This window comes from Centrocercus urophasianus, unplaced genomic scaffold (assembly GCF_019232065.1).
Source record: "Centrocercus urophasianus isolate 14NV4802_14NV808 unplaced genomic scaffold, USGS_Curo_1.0 seq_27, whole genome shotgun sequence".
Taxonomy (NCBI): domain Eukaryota; kingdom Metazoa; phylum Chordata; class Aves; order Galliformes; family Phasianidae; genus Centrocercus; species Centrocercus urophasianus.
The window spans coordinates 12,614,538-12,637,374 of record NW_024884833.1 but is presented as its reverse complement, the minus strand read 5'-3'; the positions used below and the strand labels follow the sequence as shown (position 1 = coordinate 12,637,374).

The following is a 22,837-nucleotide window of genomic DNA, read 5'->3' as shown; positions in this document are numbered from 1 at the left end:
TCCCTCAGCAGTTTATTTTTTGGTCCCATGATTCTGTTTCTCTAGTTCTTTACTCAACACCAAATTAGAAAAGACCTGAATTTTAATTTTAAAAGAATTAAATAAAAAGCAGCCCCCAAAGAATCTAAAAATAAATGAGAGACAGCAGTCTCTCTTAACCACCAGAGGAACAAAATGTGCCAGCATGAACTGTAAAGTCACTCACTTAGGGACTGAAACCAAAAACCTCAGAAAAGAGGATGTTCTTCATTTGGAAGCCGTAGAACATAAGAGTAGCCCAGAGCACTGTTTGACAATACAGTGACTGTGTGCCAATAAGACACAGGCTATGTGACTTCAGGATGTACCATACAGTGCATTTTCATTAGAGACAGGGAAATACCTGTGATCCAAGAACAGGCAAAACCTCACTTGGAAAATAATACCCACAGTTCTATGATGTCTGAACCAGAAAGAGACATTTTCACATGCTGAAAGATGCGGGAGGAGGCTTCTAGAAGAAGTAAAATGAAGAATGTTTTCTCCTGACAGTGTGCATTGTTTAACCTTCCAAGTCAGTCTGGGACGGAACAGGATTACTTCATCTAAATACAATTGAGATGTTAAAGCTGGGAAAGAAGAATTTTCTCTGTTGGAGAATTATGTGACCAAGTTGGTGTACAGTGATCATGAGTTAATCTAGGCTATTGATTAAGAAGAAAATTTGCAAACATTAGAAGGATGAGGTTGTGGAACAGCCTTCCAGGGAAGGCCTCGGCAGCAATATCCTGCTTATTTTCAACACCAACCTTTAGAAAATTAATGGGAAGTGCTGTATAACAGGACAAGAGTGTTCTAGGAGTCAAAAGTTCAAACTTCAAAGACACAAGACTGTTGCTGTTGATAAATCTGAAAGCCATCTGAAAAGAAGCTTATCAATGTTCTGCAGGCTGCATCATGTTTACGTATTTAACTAAATTCTTCAGGATTTGCATTGGTCTCCTACATTTTAGTTTTGCCCCTTTTTGCATTTTTTGTCTCTCTTAAGCTCTATTCCCATACTGCCCTGAGGCACTGAGGACAGAGGATGCACAAAAGCACCATATTGGGCCAGATGTACTCCAAGGGACATCACACAATCCCAGTAAAGTCAGGTGGGTGCAGCTGGTTTGACCACTCATACCATCATACAGCTTACTTGAGAGAAGGTAATTCTCACTGAGGCAGACAAACAGATTGGTATCACCATCTGTTATGTGTTAGGTATGACCAACTTTGTAGGACCTCAGAAATTTTTGTCAAAAGAATTTCTATTTCAAGGCCTAGCACACTACTGATACTCTTGACATATCTTTCTCTTTTGCCTTGGCAGATTGGAATTTTCATGAGATTTGGTGCTAAAAGCATTGATGAGTTCCAGAATTTTCCACGTGGTTTAGGGAAGTCTGATGTTCCTGTGGCTTCTCTTGCCCTTAACACCTAATGTATAGCTTTCTGCCAGAAGAAAGGAAGGCTTTGACTCAGTAACTTACGCTGACTCTTACAAATCTATATGCTTCCCTCTTTTTAAATAGCAAGGGGACAACAACAAACATGGTATGAGATACACTGAAGATATTAAACAGATAGTAGGTCACTGGAATTCATACTGAAACACAGTCTCTTGGGTTCTTCTGCCTCGTCCACGCTAGAAGTTGAAGTAACTAAAGTGAGACATCTAATCCTCCCTGTGCCTTTTGGACAAGTTAGGCCTAAAAGAAGGTGGAAACATTGGTACTAGTCCCTGGCTTCCAACAGATCCTTGTGTGGTTTGAAAAGTGGAGGCATGGAGTCCTTATTTTCTCAGCTGCTTCTTGGACTGTTGCATAAAGACAAGTTAGTTATACAATAGCTAGATAGTGATTACACAACTTAGCTCCATAAATCTAAATCAGGATCAGAGTTTCTATTCTGCACTGGACAGACAAAACAATGCGGAGGGGCAAAATTCTGATCCTAATGAAGTTAATGACAAAACTCTTGCTTAGTTCTGTGAGATCACAGTTTCATGCAAAATCTTAGCTCAACCTTGTAGCTGGCTAAACAGGCTGGGTATTTAAAGCACATCTCTGTTAAGTTTTTCCAAGTACTGATGTGAGATGAGTTTCCTTTTTTGCTTTCATTAAAAAACGTAAAACAAACAAACAAAAATAATATTTTAAGACTAAATACTAAGCAGTGTCTGCAAACTTGGCCTGTATGCCTGGAAAAGTCCTGAAGTACTCTCTCCGAGTTCAAGAAAACATACTAGCAAAATGTCCTTTCCCATGTTTCTGTGTCGGCACTTTAAGCCACAAAGGCTGCTGATGAGTCACATTATTTGGGTGTCAGAGAAAGAAGGGAAAATCTGACTTGTGGTGGTTACGTGTCCAAACAACAAAAAACAGACATCAACAAAACAAATCAAAGCCCCAGACCTAAAACCAGCAAGTAAACAATGCCATGAAACAGTGCACTGTGATACAAGGACTACAAGGCAGCAGCGTCACTGCTGTTTGTCACACAGATGAAACTAATTATTTGTCAGTTGGATTAGTTTGACCTGGAGTAGATGGCACTGTGGGAGAAGAAAAGGTCACTGCAATTTCTTCAAGTACCCATGCTCATTCTGGTCTGACTTCTGAAGACTACTGCTGTTTCATTGAATGTTAGCACATATATCAGGGTTCCCTTTACCCTCGAGATTCCTATCTGATGAAAAACAAAAGGGAAAAAAGGAAGAGAGGAGGTAAAAGAAAGTTTGTGCAATTAGCATTGCACATCGCATACATTCCCAGCCCAAGGGTTACTTCTCTCACTTTTGTCCCTGAAGTGTCTTTACAACTGAGTTGATTCAGTGTAGAGTGTCCTTAACAATCTGATGGTGAAGAAGTACTGGTGACCATCCTTATCTTACAAAGGCAAACTATAAATAAGCATCTTGGGAAAATCCAGCAACCTGACAAGGTTGGTAAGATCCCAGTAAATTAATTCCAGTGAGTTAATACACACAAACACCAAACCATTTCCCATGGGGCTTTTGGAGTTGTATAAAACCTTCCAGTAAGCATTAGATGGATCTCTCAAGGTTGGGGAAGAATTGCTTCTGTGTATATGATTAAGTGTGAACAGTTAAAACAGACTTGGTATAAACAATTAGGTATGTTCAGTCAATGCAATCCCAGTGTCATCACTGATGATTTTATTTCTTAGGTCCGTCATAGATTAATTCTCCGGGCAACAATCTGAAAAGTCATCATTCAGCTTCTGACTAGCCCACATATGGCTGGCCCAAGGAGGACTGTTCAGAATCTCAAAGGCTCAGCTGTGTCTTCCAGCTTTTATCAGTCCAAAATAGAGTGGCAGAGTGGGCTGTGGGTCTGTCTCTGCTCCACACTAACTAAATGTGAGGTGATGGGGAAACGGTCCTTCTTGGTTTTTTTACTGTGCCAAACAAATGACTATACAAATCTATATTTTCATTCAGCCCCTCTGACATTTGTCTACCTCATCCTCCCTTCAGCCACATTTGTGTCTTTTTACTAATACCTCTTCCCAATCTTGTTTTCTTTCCTTAATGAACTGACTTACTTAGAACATCTCACATCCATTATATCACCCTCATCACACACCGTCCTGTTTCTTCTTTCTTTCTTCCTGAACAACAATGGTTTTCCCTTGGCCTCAGAAGACTGACAAAATAATGAGGGAGAGAGAATAAAGAGTGTGACTCTGAAAATGAAGCAATGGAAAAATACAGAGTTTCACTTGAATGAGGTGCTTTGAAAGGCACTCAATGACTTCCAGGTTACTTAGAACTTCCCCATGTCATGGCTCAGGTAGGACAAAATTCTGCTCTCGTTGTAAACTTCTGCTCCATTGTGTAGAAGCTTTGTTTGAGTGCTTGTGTGTAGGACTCAAGGATTAACAGAGGGATGAGCAGTGAAGAAGACACTGCTCAATACACTATGACATGCTTGTGCCAAATCTCAGCTGCCTCTAGGAAGCACAGATGATTACCTATCTTCTATCCTTTTCTGCATGTAGTTTTTCCATGGCAAGAGTTACTTTCTCTCTCCCTCTCTCTCTCTCTTTTTTTTTTTTTTTCCAGAATTCAAAACAAAGCAAAACATTTATCACTCAAAAAATGCTGCCTTTATCTGTTACTGCTAAGCTTGAGCATTCATTCTTAAGTGTAATGATGAAGACGGTAAGTGAATCCAATCTTGCTCGAATACAGAACAGAGGCATGTCCTCAGTCACAGCAAGTACAGTTCACTCTTCAAATGCAAATCAAGAAAACCTAGCCTTTGGTGCTCACTGGTGTCCTTGGAAAAACAAATAGAGCCAGTGATTACAATTCTGTATATTTTTCCAAGTCCTGAAATGATATCATGCTTGTTTTATGTACACCAAGTAGCTTGAGGTGCCAAGTTTACAAAATAACAATATATAAGAGAAATCTGGTTTGTATGTTTACTAATTACTATGTTTGCCTTTTGAAAGAAGAAACAAAGAACAGAGAAGACATTCCTCAGCTGTTAGATAAAGCAACATTCAACAAACACTTCTTATGTCTACCTTCCTCTGTCCTGTCAAGCATCATCTGGACATCAAGGCAATCTCCTTTCAGGCATCCCACAAACAATGGCACAGAAGGGCATTGTCCTTCTACGGACACCAGCACAATTAGAGTGGATAAGGAGGAGACCTTTATTTTATCTAAGAAGAATTCACTGATAACAAGTGATGTGAGAAGCAGATATAGAGCATGTACTTAAAGATTAATAGTAGCTTATCTTACAGGATACAAGTCCAGCATTCACAAACTAACAGCTAGGCCATAGATTGCCTTCTGTAAGCCATGAAAACCTGATAGCCTCTGTTCCATTCATGAAGTCACACATGTGGGAGCAAACAGCAAATGCTGCCAACTACATGACTTGAATTATAGCAGGTATATCACTATGGTAAGCTGGACCTCAGTTGCTAGCACTTACAGCAGTTCACTTACCCTGTAGTAGTCTGTGCTATACACATCTCTAGACATCCCAAAATCCCCAATCTTCACCAGTAGGTTCTCACCAACCAGGCAATTCCGGGTAGCAAGGTCCCGATGCACGAAGTGCTGTGATGCCAGGTAAACCATACCAGCTGCAATCTGCTGGGCAATATGAAGCATCTGGGACTGCGTCAGCTCAGCTGGTCGGTTGCCTTCTGCCATCAGTACTGCGTCTGGACCATGTGCCCTGCAACAAAATGCAAGCCGATTTAGTGACAGGCCACTTCTGAGATATAGAGGTGAAAAGCATTAGTGATCCTAAAACCAGAGAAGTGACTTACTCAAGTAAAAGAATAAAAACTGTTACAGATTCATTGGTAAAATAGCAAGAATTTGTGTCTTGGTTTTTTTCACTTATTGTTTTCTATCACTTAGAGAAAGACAGGTGATTTGAAGAGAATTATACAACAGGTATATATATTGTTCATAAGGAGATTGGTTCACAGCAACAACCCCCTGTCTCAAACAACAACCTCTTTCATGTTACATCCTTGTAACTTTAAGAAATAGTTATCAGCATTCCTGCACTATAAGCATCGCTAACCAATCCCTGGCCAGTTAATGAGGCAAACATACCTCATTTAATGCAATTTATAATCTTCTGAATAACACTTTCCATCCATTCTTCCCTTCTGGGTTTTCAGAAACCTTTTTAATTCTATTCCTGCAGACTACTCTTTCCAAGAGATCACCCCAGCTATTTTGGAAAAATATTCTACAACCAGTTTTAATTTTCTCTCAGAAGTCCTTCCTTCCTCCAAAGGAGAGTTTCAGAGAATCGCATTTCTAATCAATAAAGGTGAGACCTTAATTTATCCCTAAGAGAAGGGCATGGGAGTTTGGAAAAGAGGTGCAAATTAATCAAAATCTATGAGATAAAATCTGACATTACCTATTAGAAATGCGTTATTAAAATTGCCCCAAGGGAAGAACTTCAAGAGCAGAGTGACAGATGTGAGAAAGAAATGAAAGAAGGTACATAGCATGGCTGGCATTGCATCTGTTACCAGGTAAAGAACTTAACATCGCTTTCTTTGCCACAGGGTGTACCTAGCCACTGATTTGGTTTGAGTAAGGGAAATAATCAGGAAGACATGAAGGCTCCTACAAATACCCAGAGAAAATTTTTATCAAAAAGCATTGTACCCATTAATTGAGCTGATTTTTACTAATGACTGCTCTCAGATATGAAGCTCCAAATCACTAAATTAGAGAGCTCTACAGTTTTTGTTCGCTTCCTTGGTCTGTATGTAATGAAACTTTTGGATTATTTTTAACATTGTCTGTTTTTCTTTTACTTGTGATGTGGTCTGTAAATGAGGTGCTCCTCTGTGTCTGCAGCAGCCAGTAACATTCTTTGGATCCACATTAGCGTCCACTGCCCAGAACAAGCACTGGGCAGGAATGACTTCGAGGCAGTGGAGCTAAATCTGAAACAGCCTTTGGCTGCGCGCAGACAGCAAGGCTAATTTGGGTTACATTTCAGATTCATTTTCCCTATCAGCCTTTGGTGGCGCTGTAGGGTAAGAAATACAGGCTGTTACAGCCCGCGTACCGCTCACCTCTCATCTGCAGCACAAGCTGCATCAGATGTGAAAGGAATGACAAATTGCAGCTTAGGTTAAACAGCTTGTCCCAGCATAATCATTTTACATTCTAAAGACTAGGACTGATTAATAATTAAAAAAAAAAAAAAAAAAAAAAAAAGGAGTGAAGACCTAATGGGGGAAATATATTGACTGTTAAACTACGTTTCTGTACCACAATTCTATGACAGTTAGAAGGTAAGAAAAGGTCAACAGAAAAAAATCAAAGAATAAGTATTTCTTCTAATGACAATGAATCAGCAGCAAATCTGGCTTCCTCTAATGGAAATTCAGTGCTCTGAAAAAGTATTGGGCTGGCATCTTTGGAAACTGCAGTCTTCTTATCCACGGCAGAGGTCCAAACAGGCAAATGTAAATGCACCGACATTGCTCTCACAATACACTTCAATCCTTTGCCAAAGAGACAATCAGTCGGGGAAAAGTAGTATTTGTTCTGCATCCCCAGTTCAAGATTTGGTCTCTCTGCCAGCCCCAGCAGCCCTTCCAGTAATGGAGGATGCTAGTTGATGTCATTTGCTTTTATACACTGTGGCTGTTTGTTCATTGGAGATTAGAAGGACAGCAAACTCACTTCACAAAGGCTAAAAAAAATGGTGACACAAGCAGTCACTAGCAATTTCATAAGACAAAAACCTGAACCATTTAAAGGGACATTAGTTTGATTGTTTTGCTGCTTTGTCAAAAGCATGCATTAAAGGAACATCTTTCCAAAATGGTGGTGCTCCTACCACAAGAGATCTCAGTACAGTGAAACGTTTTTTGATATTCTGTGATGGAAATGACATGGAAGACCTTGAAAGAACAGTCCCTTATGCATATGTTTTTATGTAGGAGCACAAGCTGTCTCCTAGCTTCTTATTTTTATGTTAGTGAATACACACTGGTGGAAATGGCACATACACAAGGCCAGTGTTCAAAGCTTGCTGATTCATGAGTTAGTTATTATTCTGAACCTTAGGTATCATCTACATATCTATGACTTCTTTACTGCCAAATTTTAATCTGTGATGTGCATTCTTCAACGGCTTTATGAAACAAAGCTGTACTCCAGAGCCCAAGATTCAGCATTTTACACTGCACTGAAGTTTTCATGGCTCACAGTTTTCTTGCCACAGACTAATGGCACTCATATCAAAACACTGGGAGGAGGGACGAGAAAAGAGGATACACTTCTGAAGCTTTTAGATGCCTACAGTTAGTGATAGGTGTTAAGTGGGATCTTTCAAAGTGCTATCAGAAAACAGTTCCTATCACAAGCTTTATAACCAAACATTTTAGAATACACTGAAATACATCTTGCTTGGTTTCAGTTTTTTTGGTGCAAAGTTTTAGGCTTAGCATTAAGCTGAGGCATTTCCAAATGTGCCGGAAAACAATGAGCTCCATACCACAGTACACATAATGACTGTTACACAGATTTGTACTTTTTGGTGTTTGCATTTTTCATGGGAGTTAAATTGGCATTAAATACCAGTAGCTTCCTTCACTGCCCAATTCTGGCTCTCTAGTACAATAAGTGATTAATTTACCTGAGGAATTTGTTCAGATCTCCATGCTTCATGTACTCAAAGACCATGATGAGTGGATCACCCTCGACACAGACACCATAGAACTTGACGATGTGCTCATGTTGCAGGTTAGTCAGCAGCTCTGCCTCACGGTGAAAGTCCTTGCGGGCATTGTCACTGGCATCCTTCAAAGTCTAGTGGAGAAAATGAGAATGATAAGAAGGAGACACGTTCACAGAAAGTAGTGAACATGTGGGATGGCATTGTAAGGGTAAGAAAAGGACACTGCTGTGTAAAGGATGGAGGAGTTATATTCTTAGCAACATTTTCGAAATGCAGATGTGACGTCTACATGCATTTAAATAAAAGAGTAAAGTACACTTTTTGTTCCTCGGCCCCATGTCATCCCAAACAACACTGTTTATAAGAAGATGTAGGAATACTCAGTCTTGCTTTTCCAAATACAGGAAAAAAAAGCCTTATCAAAAAAAATACACTAGTACCTGGCTGATTCATATTGTTTAGCATTTAGTTAGGCAAAATCCCAGTATCTTGTTGGTATTTGCCTCTGGTTTATGTTCCTCCCAATAAAGCTTTGCTTGCATAAAATACTTAGTAGGAATGTAGATGCACTTCTTACGTATCAATGGCATTGTTGCTATTGATGTTGGTCCCTGTGTGTGCTATATATTAGGCTATATATTAGGCAGATTTGTAGAAGGGAGATCAGATCATACATCCAAAGACCTCTGAAATTCAGTGAATGTATTTGCATGACTAAGATTAACCATATTATAAGTAACTGAAGGTTCAATCTCAAACTGATAGAGAGTAAGTAGGAGCAAAAAAGAATCCTTCCATGTCTATTTTTACTTTTCCCCCTTTTATTTATAGAACTCCAAAATCCTGAATATTTTCATTTTGAATGACATATATCAATGCTGGTTCAAATAGTAGTTTAAACTTTGTATAATGAAATAATGATAATTTACCGCTGCACATAAGCAGTTTCAGATCTCTTCTAGCATGGAAACACTTTCATGCATGAAAATAAAAGGAAATTCCGGCACCAATTAAGTTAGGAATAATCATAGTTGACAATAAACCACTACTGTGCTCTACCTTCAGGGATTTTGCTATATTATTTCAAACAATATTTTAAAAACAGTGTGCGAACATTAGCATGTTACCAATGTTCATAATCTATTATTCACAAAAACTGGAGGCTGGGTTCTGAACCTCTGTACTTTAACTACATGCACACTTTAAACAAAGGAAGGTAAGACAAAACTAACAACATCACCTTAACTTATGATGGTTTTCGCTGGTTATCCAGCCATGTTGTTTTCTACTTTGAATTCGTAAACATAATGTGAACCAAACATTCACGTCAGAACAGATATAGATTGATTCTGTGCAGTCATTATGCCAACAATCCCAGTTTTTTGTTATTTATATTCATGTTTTTTTTTTTTTTCCCCACAGTTTTTCTTTAGTACATACATTTCAGACCATTCTTTCAGTATTAAACATATGTATGTATGCATATGAGGGATTAGGGACTAAAAAAAGACTGTCAGAAAACCTTTGCTTTGTTTCTGAAATGGCAACCATAGGTCTCAAAACAGAACAACTAAGGTGACAACGTGAAAGAGAAACTGACTGGACATTTGTCAGATTCAGGGGCTATTCCTTGTGAATTTCAGGCTTTGGGGATCCCAAGGGCAACAGAAGCCTGCCATGCCACAAATGACACTTCCCTGAGGGACTCATTTATCAGTTTAATCTGTCTTCAGGCACAAAACCCTTCTTCCACAAATTTTACTAATAATGATGCAAGGTTTTGGATCACCATACCTTCACAAGCTATTACATATTAGCATAAAAAACTGTATCATCTAAGATAGATATCGAGTTCGCTCCTCAAATATACACATACAGATACCACATACAGATCAAATGAGGAATGAAACTGAAATGTCTTTCAATTGTTCCAGGCTCTAGGATGGTGCCTGAACATGATGCAGGCACAAACTCACAGTCCAACTTATGATGAAATCAATGAGAATAATTCTATTGTCAATTGAGTCTCCTATGGCGGTTTCATGTATAATGCGATATAATTGCATGTTGGACTAGATGTCTTCCCAGCAAGAGAAATTAAAAAAAACAATTCATATTAAAAACATTTAAAAATAATAGCTATGTAGGGAAAAAAAAATTATATAGAGAAGCACAGGTTCATACTGTTTCCAGCATACTCTTTCCATGGAAAGACAGTAAAAATGCTGACAGCTCTGCCGTGTGAGGATGGCATATTGTATATTTCAGAAGACTCTTTTTATCTCAGAGAAACAGCAAAATTATCATATGACAGAGCAGTTGCCATGGCAATTACACATTTTCTGTCAAACAGAAAAATACAGAAAGGTCTAAAGCCCTGGTAAAACTCAGACAGGGTTTCTACTACCAAGGGGCAACCTGACGTACTGTTACTTTCCACTGGAAGGTCCTCTCATTTCCTTTTAATTATCTCATGCAGCACACAGAATAGACACAATGCAAGAGAGACAGATGACAAAGGCTAGGAGGAGGCTGGAAAGTGAAACAATTAATAAGCAAGGAACATTTACATGGAAATTACACTGTGGAATGTGTTGAGCTTGTTCACAGTGTAAGCGAAAAAATCAAACCAAAATAAAACCCTAAGAGTACAAGGCAGAAACAAAGACATATTCATTAGTACCATCACTGACAAGTAAGCCAAAGCTCTGCATGCAAAGTACTCTTAGCAGTCAATGGGACTTTATCCAGAGCAGGGAAAGAAATACAATCACAAGCACATTTCCAATCATCAGGCTGCTGGACCAGCAGCTAAGGAAGAGTGGCATGCTCTCTTGGGCAACAGAAGCCTTTCCTGGCTAGGGCAGGCAAGTGTCCAGTTCTGGGCTCCCCAGTACAAAAAAGACAGGGATCTCTTGGAAAGAGTCCAGCGGAGGGCCACAAAGATGGTGAACGGCCTGGAGCATCTCTCCTATGAAGAAAGGCTGAGTGAACTGTTCAGCCTTGAGAAAAGAAGACTGAGAGGGGACCTGATGCAGGTCTATAAATATCTAAGGTGTGGGGGGCAGAATGGCAAGGCCGGACTCTTTTCAGTGGTGAGTGGAGACAGGACAAGGGGAAACGGCCGGAAACTGCAGCATAGGAAGTTCTGCACAAATGTGCGCAAGAACTTCTTTACAGTGAGGTGACGGAGCACTGGAACAGGCTGCCCAGGGAGGCAGGTCTTGAACATCTCCAGAGAAGGAGACTCCACCACCTCCCTGGGCAGCCTGTTCCAGTGCTCCGTCACCTCACTGTAAAGAAGTTCTTGCGCACATTTGTGCAGAACTTCTTTACAGTGAGGTGACGGAGCACTGGAACAGGCTGCCCAGGGAGGTGGTGGAGTCTCCTTCTCTGGAGATGTTCAAGACCTGCCTGGATGCCTACCTGTGCGACCTGCTGTAGGGAACCTGCTTTGGCAGGGGGGTTGGACTCGATGATCTCTGGAGGTCCCTTCCAACCCCTACAATTCTGTGATTCTGTGATTCTGTCCTAGCCTAGACATCCATGTAGAAAATGGTTCCTGCAGACTTGTTGAGTGCAGCAAGGACAAACCAACAGCTCCTCAGTCCACCCCGACACCACAGAGCTGCATCCATGCCAAGGTCAGGGGAGAAGTGTAGACATCTGGCTCACACCAACACCACTCCTACAGTATCAAGAGGCAGCTGAAAAATGTGCCCTGCGGGTCATCCTTACCTCCAGCCCCATCAGCTTAAACAAGGGCAAAACCATGTCTGGTAAACCAACCAGTACACAGTACCCTGAGCTTGAACAACCACTGTGGCATAGCAAAATTGGCCAATAGTGAAATGATAACTTCTCTGGATAGACTGGATCAATGGACCAAGGTAGACTGTATGAGTTTCAATACGGCCAAGTGTCAAGTCTTGCATTTTGGCAACCCTACAGGCTTGGGGACAATTGGCTGGAAAGCTGACAGAAAGGGACCTTGGTGTGGTGGTGGACTGAATAGGAGCCAGCAGTGTGCCCAGGTGGCCAAGAAGGCCAATGGCATCCTGGCTTGTATCAGGAATGGTATAGTGAGCAGGACGAGGGAAGTCATCCTGCTCTGTACTCAGCTCCGGTGAGCCTCACCATGAGTACTGTGTTCAGTTCTGAGCACCTCAGTACACACTGAGGTGCTGGAACAGGTCCACAGAAGGGCAACAAGGCTGTTGAAGATCTTGGAGAATGTGCCCTATGAGGAGCGACTGAAGGAACTGGGGCTGTTGAGTTTGGGGAAGAGGAGGCTGAGGGGAGGCCTTACTGCTCTCTTCAAATACCTGAAAGGTGCTTACAGTGAGAGTAGGGTTGGTCTTTTCTCACTGGTGACAGGTGACAGGATGAGGGGAAATGGCCTCAAGTGCACCATGCACCATGGGAGGTTTAAGTTGGATATCAGGAAAAACTTCTTCACAGAAATTGTTGTTAAGCATTGGAATAGGCTCCCCAGGGAGGTGGTTGAATCACCATCCCTAAATGTGTTTAATAACAGTTTGGATGTGGTGCTCAGGGACATGATTTCACGGTGGGTAGTTAGAGTTAGGGTAATATAGTCAGGTTGCAGTTGGACTTGATGATCTTTAAGGTCTTTTCCAACCTGAGCAACTCTGTTATTCTATGATTCCATGATTCTGTGATTCTTTTTGCAATCCTCTGTTCTCTAAAAATGTCTGCAGTAAATGGTATGCTGGTTTGATTTGAAAGCACACCTGGGGAGTGAGGCTAATGCTATGCCCAGCTTGTACTGTGATGAAACTCTGTGTTCACCGATTTTCTTCACAAGTAAGCATTTAAGAGAATCACAGAATCATAGAATCTTTTGCATTAGAAGAGACCTTAAAGCCCATCTAGTCCAACTCCCTTGCAATGAATAAGGACACCTACAGCTAGACCAGGTTGGCTAGAGCCCTTTCCAGCCTGTCCTTGAATGCCTCCAAGGATGGAGCACTCACTACATCTCTGGGCAGCTGTTTCCAGTGCCTCACCACCCTCACTATAAAAAATTTCTTCCTTATATCCAATCTAAATCTCCGCTCTTTTATATGGAAACTATTTCCCCTTTATCCTGTCACAGCAGACCCTGCTAAGGAGTCTTTTCTTTTTTATACACCCCTTTAGATACTGAAAGGCCCCTATCAGCTCTCCCCACAGCCTTCTCTTCAGCCCCAGCTCTCTCAGCCTGTCCTCCTAGGTTAGGTGTTCCATCACAGAATGGCTTAGATTGGAAAGGATATAAAAGCCCGTCCTGTTCCAATACCCTGCCATGGGCAGGGTTGCCACACACTAAATCAGGCTGCCCAGGATCCCAACCAACCCAGTTTTAAACACCTGTTATGATGGGGCATCCACAGCTTCTCAAGGCAGCCTGTGCCACTGCCTCACCACCTTCTGAGTAAAAAATTTCCTCTTAACATCTAACTTGAATATCTCCCCTTATAATTTAAAATTGTTCCCCAGGCTATCTTACTCCTTTTCCAAATAGCAGAATCTCAAGCATTTTGGGGTTACTTATGTTAATCCTGCTTCTGTACCTTCCCAGGTATCTCTGGAACTCTTAACTCCCAAGCAATTTGCTTCAACACTATCAATGTCTCACCAGCCTGCTGATGAGGAAAAGGATGCAGGTTGGCTCAGATATGAAGATGTTCAGGCCAATGTTTTAGTGTACTTGCATAAAGCCATACAGTTGCACGGCAGTCAGCAGTCAAGAACAGCAGTGTTGGCAGGGACCAACCACACGTGGGTGAGGATGTGCTTTCTATCTGCCTGAGTCCCTTGGCTCTTCCTCCCTTATCACCAAACATATGCTCCTACAGGGTTCATGGAATCTACTTCATGGAGACAATTTTGCTGTAGTTTGCAGGGGGGTAAAGCTGTCGAAAGCCTTACTGTTTGCCAGGAGAAGCTACCCTTGGCTGCCAGTATACAGACCTCATCCTCTGAGGTCAAAAATTACACATTTTCAATACCAAACACTGTGCCAAATGATAGAGACCGGACACAGTTCTCTGCCTAGCTCTCTATGTGTGATAACATTCCATCTCTATCAGCTCAGAAAGCACCAGATCAATCGCTAAGTTATGTGGGGATCAATCCACTCAGAGAGTTTGCAAAAAAATTTCTTCTTAAGACAGTGACTAGAGCCTCATTTTAAGAGCCAATGTAAGAACCATTAAGTGAGCATAATTGGTCCGCAAAGGTTATTCTCTGCATGGTTACCTGTGCAATTCTGTTTGATGCTAGAAAGAATGGGTTTAGCCAAAAAAGAAAAAAAGCAATAATAATAGCAATAATAATAATAATAATAAGAGTAATAATAATAATAATAATAAGAGTAATAATAATAGTAATGCAGTAAACTGATAGATTTGTCATCTAAACCCATGGGGACACTTCCCCTTTAAAGGCTGACTACTCTTACTTGCAAATTATACTGAGAAAGTGCATTAGAGAGATGCAGAACAGCATTTAACAGTGGAAGTGCTAGGCTCCATTTGTTCACGACATTCAAAGGGAGCAAGAGAATAGAAAGACTGTTACTTTGCTATCAAGAACTTCTCCAAAAGTGATAGAGAAGAGGAAATTTCCACACTAGTTTCACCAAAAATACAACAGAAAATTCATTCAGTTCCAGATTTGTCTTATTCTGTCCCATATTTTCTCCCCTCAGGACCCCTCTTCTCACATGACTCACATTTCTCCTCAACATGACCGAACTATCAAAAACCTTGTAAATTTGGCAAAGCAGAAAAACCTGCTATTTCTGATGGAGCAAGAAAATGGCCTACAAATCCATCCTCTTTTCATCTTCTCACTGCCAGATCCTGTGTCTTGTTTCCATTTACAAAAAGATGATGTTCTTGGTTTCTTTTACTGCATGGTTTCATCCAGAATGTACACATGGTTGCCTAATCATGGCTGTTCAGGAAAGATCGTCTTCTGATTTCTAAGCACAAATCGAACTCTAAATACATATTCACCCTGCATTTAATGAGATACCTCAAAATGTTGAACATCTCGTTCAGCTTTCAGCAGAACAACAGATGGAGATAGGAGATTGTTGCCAGGGAGACTGAAAACTCTGAGTGTAGTTTCACTGGTACTGTTTGCTGGTGTAGCTAAGGATGATGACTGACTCTTAGTCTTTCCGCTGTGGGGGACTAAATGGTTTTGGTACAGTAAAACCAGTCTGATGTCCAAACCCTTAGACTATACTGGAAATCTTCCTCCTTTGGACTACATTTTGGAAGGATTGACTGAAGATACAAAATTAAGGGTTATTCCTCCAGGTCTTAATTATCATAATTTCTAGATTTCCATACAGACCATTTTTAACATGAAAATATTACCGACAATTTTGTAATAACATTCCTGGTAGTTATATTAATGGCAATTGCCCACATATAATTTCAGTGGTTGATTAAAAGAATCACATAATTATGAAAAAAAGATCACCTCTGACTGGTAGTTGCACACCTAACCTATCCACTCCAATGGCTACAGATTATTTTGTTAGACACACAAATGTAACTCATGTATTTTTAATAGCCCAGGTATTATTTTTCACTAATCATATTTTAAATAAATCATAAAAGATTTTGCCCTTTTGTGACACCATCTGTTTTTCCCCTTTTTCTTATGAAATTCAGCTTTTATTTTATAATCCACAGCAAGATCAAGTATCACATTCTCTTAACACTCCATTAGCCTTGTGAACCCTCACACATATATCAGAGGAGTTGTATTGGGCTACAGAAAAGGCAAACACGATCATTTACAAATAAAACATGCAACCATGAATTAATGATGGAAATCCTAGACTCTACCTTCACTGCTACCAAGATCTTGTCCTGTTCGGGACAGAGGTTGTAACATTCTGCCAGAAACACTTTTCCAAAGGCTCCTTCTCCCAGCTCTCTTTTAAGAACAATATTGTGGCGCTTGATGTGCTGAACAACTGCAAAGAGAAGACAAAACAGAAGACAAAATGAGCTGCAAGGCTAAGAGTACATGCTTACAGATAAATAAAGGTCTGCCTGTAGAATACACTGCATGCAGTGGAAAGAATCATTGTGCCAATGCATGATTTATTAACACCTCGCCAAAAAAGGCTGATTTAAATATATTTATATTTGGAGAGTAGCGCATTTCCTAGGTAAGTAGATGCCAAAAATCACCTGGGAAAAGCTTACATATCACTGTGTTTTGAAGACTGCTGTAGACCATACTGAACAGCCAATGCTGTTGTGATATTTTCTTTTTCGTTTTTTAAAAAACATGAAGGAATCAGGAAACATAAGAAACCTTTCTCATATCCCTTCTAGTGCTGTACCTCTAACAACAGCTGAAGTGTCTCATCCAGAGTCAAAAACGTTTGGAAGAAAAAGATTTAAAATTAACCTAACCCATGGATACAAAACGTGCCCAAAACTAAATCCAGCTTACTCTCTGCACACACTTTTTCATCTGCTTTCTCTCTGTGTGCTATACCATAGTTACTTTAAGATATACATTCCATTCTCATAAATGCGAACTACAGTATTGCTCTGAACTAAGAGAAATAGAAGATGGACAAATGTTTTAGTCAGTGTCATGGACGGAGCCTTAGTGGAATGCTGCCCAGAAGCAATTGATTCAGACATTGAAGTCCTTGAGCATTTTTGTTCATCTCATTTCACAATCTCCTTCCAATGCAGGCTTCCATTTAGAAGATTTAATATTTAAAAGACTACCAATCACTGCACTATCAAGTCACAATGTTTCACCTAAATAAAGCATCTGCAAGTTCAGTTTAACTGGTCTACTAAACAGAGTGGACAGCTTTTGTTGCTGAAATCACACAAAACAGCTAGAAGCTACTGACACATTTAATCTAATCACATTAATTTAGCTGCATTTGCAAAAAATGAAATTCAACCCAGCTTGGACAGAACCTATTTGCAACTTAAATCCTAAATGCAGTGGAATAAGAAGCACGGCACAGGCATCAGGCCACCCTCTGCCAATGTACAAATCTCCCATTAACCGCTTAACTGCAGAGACAAGAGCTGACCCTTGTCAACAGTGTGGGATATATTCATATATAGCCAACTTCCTGACCCTTTGCTTGGCCACGTGCCTTTTCCAAACCAAGTTACCATTAAACTACCCTGCCCCATTACTAGAGAATGGAAAATGGAATGCTGATAATACCAGCAGCGAGAAGAATCCCATCACATCCCATTCCCACCAACATTGACAGCATTTGGAGAGTGGGTCCACAGTCCCACAGAGAGAAACTCCAACATCCTGCACCTTGAGCTGTGGAGGACACCCAAGGTCTTGTAAAATGCACATGAAGGGAGCCTGGAAGAGCAGCAAACACTGCTTGGCTCTTCCTTGGTACCCCTATTCTTGCCTGGGGAGCACAAGGTGCTTGGGCAGCCATGCCAGCTCCTGCCTGCTGTGAGAGGGCCCTGATGCCATCAGTCTAAGTCTATTCAGATGGAGGTGGTGGCAGCTGGGAGGCTGAGCAAGACCATGCAGCCAAGATATTCAGTTCCATACTACCACTGTTATCGCCTCAGAATGTCCACAAAGCCCATCAGCTTTGATAGCAAAGCAGAGCTGAAATTCTGTTCTACTGACATCAGCAGCAAAATCCTGTGTCTGCAGAGGGGAGGGGTGTCTTTCATTTCATTCTCTTTGCAGCTACCAGAAACTTGGTAATGACCACATCTGACTTTCTAGATACTGCTCAGGTCGTCCCCACTTTGAACACCAAATACCACCACTGCCCTAGCAGTAAGAAGACTTTTGTCAAGTTCTTGGAAGACTCCACAAACAATAGTGTAAAAATAAATAAGAAACATACCAGGTATCTCCCTATATATGTGTATACTTGCACTGCTAAATGCTCTGACATAAACCAAGCATTTGAATAAACAACCTGTCCCATACCAAACTGTCAAAAGCAAAACACTGCAAGCCACAGAAGAGCTTTGCTCAGAGTATATTCACAACTTGTCATGCTCTATCAATCCCTGTTACTTTTCTGAGCTGAACCAAGTTACTGAACAAATGAAAAATGACAGTAAATACAACTAAATGGGCGCAGATTAAATCCAAGAACAATGTAAGTAAATCAAACATATATGATGTGACAAAAATATAAACTAAGGGAAAAATCCATTTAGCACACTCAGAGCCACAGCCCTTATAACACTTTTTTCAGTAAGGAGATTCCAGGAAATACACTGAAAAATGCAAGTCAAAATCCGCTTTCAGTTAATATCAAGATAAAGCAGGTCATTTCCACTGAAGACCAAGGATTATCCTGGATTTATATTTAAGAAACAACATAGAATTTGGCCAAAGATTTGGCACAACTGAATTACCAAAGAAGTGGTCTCAGAACATTTTCTCAGAGGCGAAGATACACAAATACTCAAAGGGTGGTTATGTATTTTCCTCTTTTTCACTCTAAATGGTGATTGCACTTGAGCTGCCATTTGTGCTTTTAAAACCATGTCATTCCTTGTTCAAAAGATCGTTTGATTACTGTAAAAAATACGTTACATTAAGCTAAGAGCTAAGTCAAGTTGAAACACTTAAGAGAAAAATGAAACCTAAAACATAAAGTGAGACTATGCAAACTAAACAAGGGTATATGCTGAAAAGAGGCTACAGAGTTAAGTAATGTCTATAAAGCCTTGCCCAAAGAAGCAGCAGACTTTCCTGGATGACTGTGGAGAATGGGCTGGCAAGAAAGAAAATTGCAGAATAGAGTTTTCTTCTCAAAGTCCCAGAGGCCTTCAACAGGGAGAATTGGACTTACAGTATCTCAGACACTAACAAACTGCATGTCACATTGTAAATGATGCATTGAGGCCTTATCCTGCAAACACTATCTGCAGGCATGAGATTTCAGTCCCCAGGCAATCAACCTCTGATGGTGAGGCTGAATAGAGAGGATCACAGCACATTCTGGAGAGGATCCAAGCAATATGGGCAGCTCAGAATCGCCTCACCACGTTGAATTCAATGAGCTGGTTATGGCTGATTTCAGCCACAGACAGAAGGACACAACACAGTGAAATGCTGTGACAGAGTAAAAATGTTTTTCCCTCGGTTACAAAGCATTGGCCTGAACACTTTGCAACTACATGTGACCATTACACCACCTAAGCTGATCTTCTGCACAGCATGGAGCACACCACTGATTTAAATGACTTGTTCTTGGCAGGAAAATACCTTCTGAAAGGAGATGTGCCAGTCTTTATTAGGATGCCTGAGCTATTCATTTGCCCAAATGTGTAATAATTTTAATTGCTAATAAAAATGCAGACTTTTATTTTTCTCTTAATTTTTAGCTTGTCTGGCTTGTATCTACCTCCCTTGAGTTTCAGGAGACTTTACAAAATATCAATACTATTCTTGCTATTGGTAAGGCAAAGAAATGGAAGCCCCTCTCAGATAAGCATTTTTTCTAGTTTGTCAGTCATTATAGTTCCAGGTTTTTTTTTTTGTTTGTTTGTTTGTTTGTTTTTGGTGGGGTTTTTTTGGTTTTTGGTTTTGGTTTTGTTTTGTTTTGTTTCTCTTTCTTTTTCTCTGTACTGGAATTCACATTCTTGTATCACTTTCTGAGTGTGACACAAGCTTAAAATCATCACCTTTTGTACATCAAAATCACACTAGTCCTTTTAAGTCTATGTTTCCTAAAAAGTGCAAAAATTATAAAGCTTTGTGACATACATGAATGAACGTGAGCACAGTGTGAACACCTTGCTCAGCTGTAGTATCGCAAGTGCCAGTTTCAGATATAGTTTCACATACCTTATGAAAACAGCTGAGCAGAAGAGAGATCTCTATAGTTATGGAGGGGCTACATCAGGAATTCACTGCATGATGGACAGACAGTAAGAGCCATAGCAATTAGGCTTCATCCTCACTACTCAATTAACTACCAACACTAGAAGATTTCATAGTGTTGCACACCCACCCAAGTCACCTGCTAAGAGTCTTTTCCAGGATACTGTTAAAATTTTCATTAGTGGTACATATGTGGAACATACTGATAATGTCTGTTGTACACAGTGTTTAAGGAAGAGAAAAAGGATCTTCAAGATGTCAGATAACCAGACAAGATAATATTATAGACATATTTACAATTTCATGAGAAAAAGGCAGCAGCAGAACAGATTTGTGATATGACATGAGTTGTCATAGAAAGACATTTTACAAAGTTTCTTCATTATCTACTCCCATCATTTTTTTTGCAAGCACTACAACTCAGGTCTTTCTAAGATATTGCTAGAAAAAAAAAAATAGGTGTAAATGGCTGAGTAATTGCTCAGATTGTATACTGAATTTGTTCAGCATTTGTCATTCACATAAAAGGCAGGGTGGAATTTCAGAGAGAATCATATAGCAGGAAGAAACAAAATCACTACAGATAGCAGACAGCAAGTCTAGCCCAGTGACCTTTGGATTCTGCAGCAACTGTAGCACTGCAACCCTGTGTGCTATTGGCAGAGTAGAAATTTTGGCACACTGAGATATCTACTCTCTAACATGATAATAAAATGGCAGTAATAACCACCAGCATCATAAAATAAAATAAAATAAAATAAAATAAAATAAAATAAAATAAAATAAAATAAGATGACAACTTGCCTGTCACGACTGCTTGTATGTAGAAATAAGCTCTGTATTGAGAATATATTTCTGATTATTTGGTGTTGCTTAACCTATACAACATCTATTACTCACCATTCTATTTACATTTTTGTGTGATGCTGCTGTTTAATTATTACCATATGGCAGCAACAAATCCTCATGCAAGATCAATATCCTGTTCTCGAAAGTGCAAACAAGCTATCAGTCAGTTTACATGTATACAGTCCACACTTGAGACACAGATAATCCCTTTAATGAGATTATAATAAGCCAACAGAAAATCTGCTTTTATGTAGTCTAACGCAAATCAGAGATGCCATACAGGACATAGAAAACAGAACATGAACAATCCACAGGGGAACTACTTAGTCAGAGGAACACTCGAATCTTTTCACTTCACCACTACAAATATGGCATCTGAAACAGTTTGTATAGCTATCAGTGACTTTCCCAGTCTTTCAGTTATTTAATGGACAAGCTGATGGAGGCAATTCCATGGGCTGCGATCTTCCTTGGAAGAAGAGCTGGAGGCACGTATAAGCACTCACTAGAATGGCATAATCTCCAGGAATTTCCTAACTGTCAGGAGATATATCTGATGATAAACCCAATAAATCTGTGACTGCTGTAGCCTGTCCTTTGAGTGGCTTTGTTTACAGCTTAAATCCTCACCGGTTCTTTACTTTGAATCCCAGTGTTTCCATTGTTTTGACTGGGAATTAGGTTTCTCCTTGTGACACAACTTGCAGCGCTTGGAATAGTGTCCAGGTAGCAGTCCTTTCCTAAGGGTGTGAGGCACCACAGTTCTTAAGCACTATAAAATCATTCTGCTGTAGCTATCATGGCATTTCACTGACTGAAATTCATGTGTTTGCTGACTTTTGTGGGTTTCTATTTGACTTCTAAGTCAACAGAAATTTCTTATTTAGTCAAAATCTTCTCAGTATCCTACAGAGAGATAGATTGCCACATTCAGTTATATCCTTATAACCAAATAAAAAATACTTAATAGTAAATTATAATAATAATGCTATCCTGGTTTTAGATACATGAGCCTTATGAGTTAAATTCACCCTTAACAAAAACAAGAATAATGAAATTGACAGCTTCTCCAGGCATGAGTTTTACTTTATGAGAACTAAGGTATGCAAGGTTCTCAAGCCTCAGTACCGTGGCATTATTTTTTTATTTCAATGTTAAAAGAAGTGTTAAATATGCCTTTGACAAGTTGCGTGCTGAAACAATTGGTATATGTCAGAATAACTGAATTTGCCAGTGTATGTTCAAAATAGACAGTAGGTATTATTCACTTTGGTTGGTTTTTTTTTCTATATGCTGCTTCCTGCTTACTAACAGCTTTTCAGTACAATACTGCAAATCAGCTCTAAGCAGAAAACTATGCTACATTGCTGATCAAACTCTGCCTTTGCAGATGCTCATGCATTTAATTTGTAAATGCCAAAAGTTACAAAACTTAAAGAGCAAAGTTAACAAAACTTAAACTCCTGTGCAGGAAGTACAGAATTAAATGTCCTATACTATAAAAATAGTATTATTTTATTGTGGCAAATCGTCTGCCTTACATGTTTAAATTAGCTGGAGAGAATGATCTCACCATCACTACCCTTCTCTTAGCTCAGGCCAGGAAATCCTTTCCCTCAGCACAGCACTAATCTTTGTGGATCTTTTGAGCCACAGGAAGAGAAGCACTCAGCAAAGGAAAGTACCATGGAGCATATCTTGTGCAATAGGTGCTTGCATGGGAGAAGTGCTAATAAACATACCGTCTTCAAAGCATTAACTCTTTTATACCTGTTTTTTTTTTCAGAAACCAGCATAATCTGACAAGCATCCCAAGATGCCAGTCTGAGAAGCAGGACCTGAAAAAAACATCACAC

The 22,837-nt window shown here is 39.9% G+C and overlaps 1 protein-coding gene across 3 annotated transcripts in view; it reads right to left on the bottom strand.

Annotated features, from left to right (window-relative positions):
* Positions 1 to 22,837, bottom strand: part of NTRK2 (neurotrophic receptor tyrosine kinase 2) — a 201,586-nt gene that overhangs the window by 34,950 nt on the left and 143,799 nt on the right. For all 3 annotated transcript variants that reach the window (XM_042826967.1, XM_042826968.1, XM_042826972.1), the window contains 3 exons: positions 16,109 to 16,239; positions 8,196 to 8,368; positions 5,012 to 5,246 (listed from right to left, as the gene is read on the bottom strand). In XM_042826967.1, coding sequence (XP_042682901.1) covers positions 5,012 to 5,246; positions 8,196 to 8,368; positions 16,109 to 16,239 — 539 coding nt within the window. The remainder of the gene's footprint in view (positions 1 to 5,011; positions 5,247 to 8,195; positions 8,369 to 16,108; positions 16,240 to 22,837) is intronic.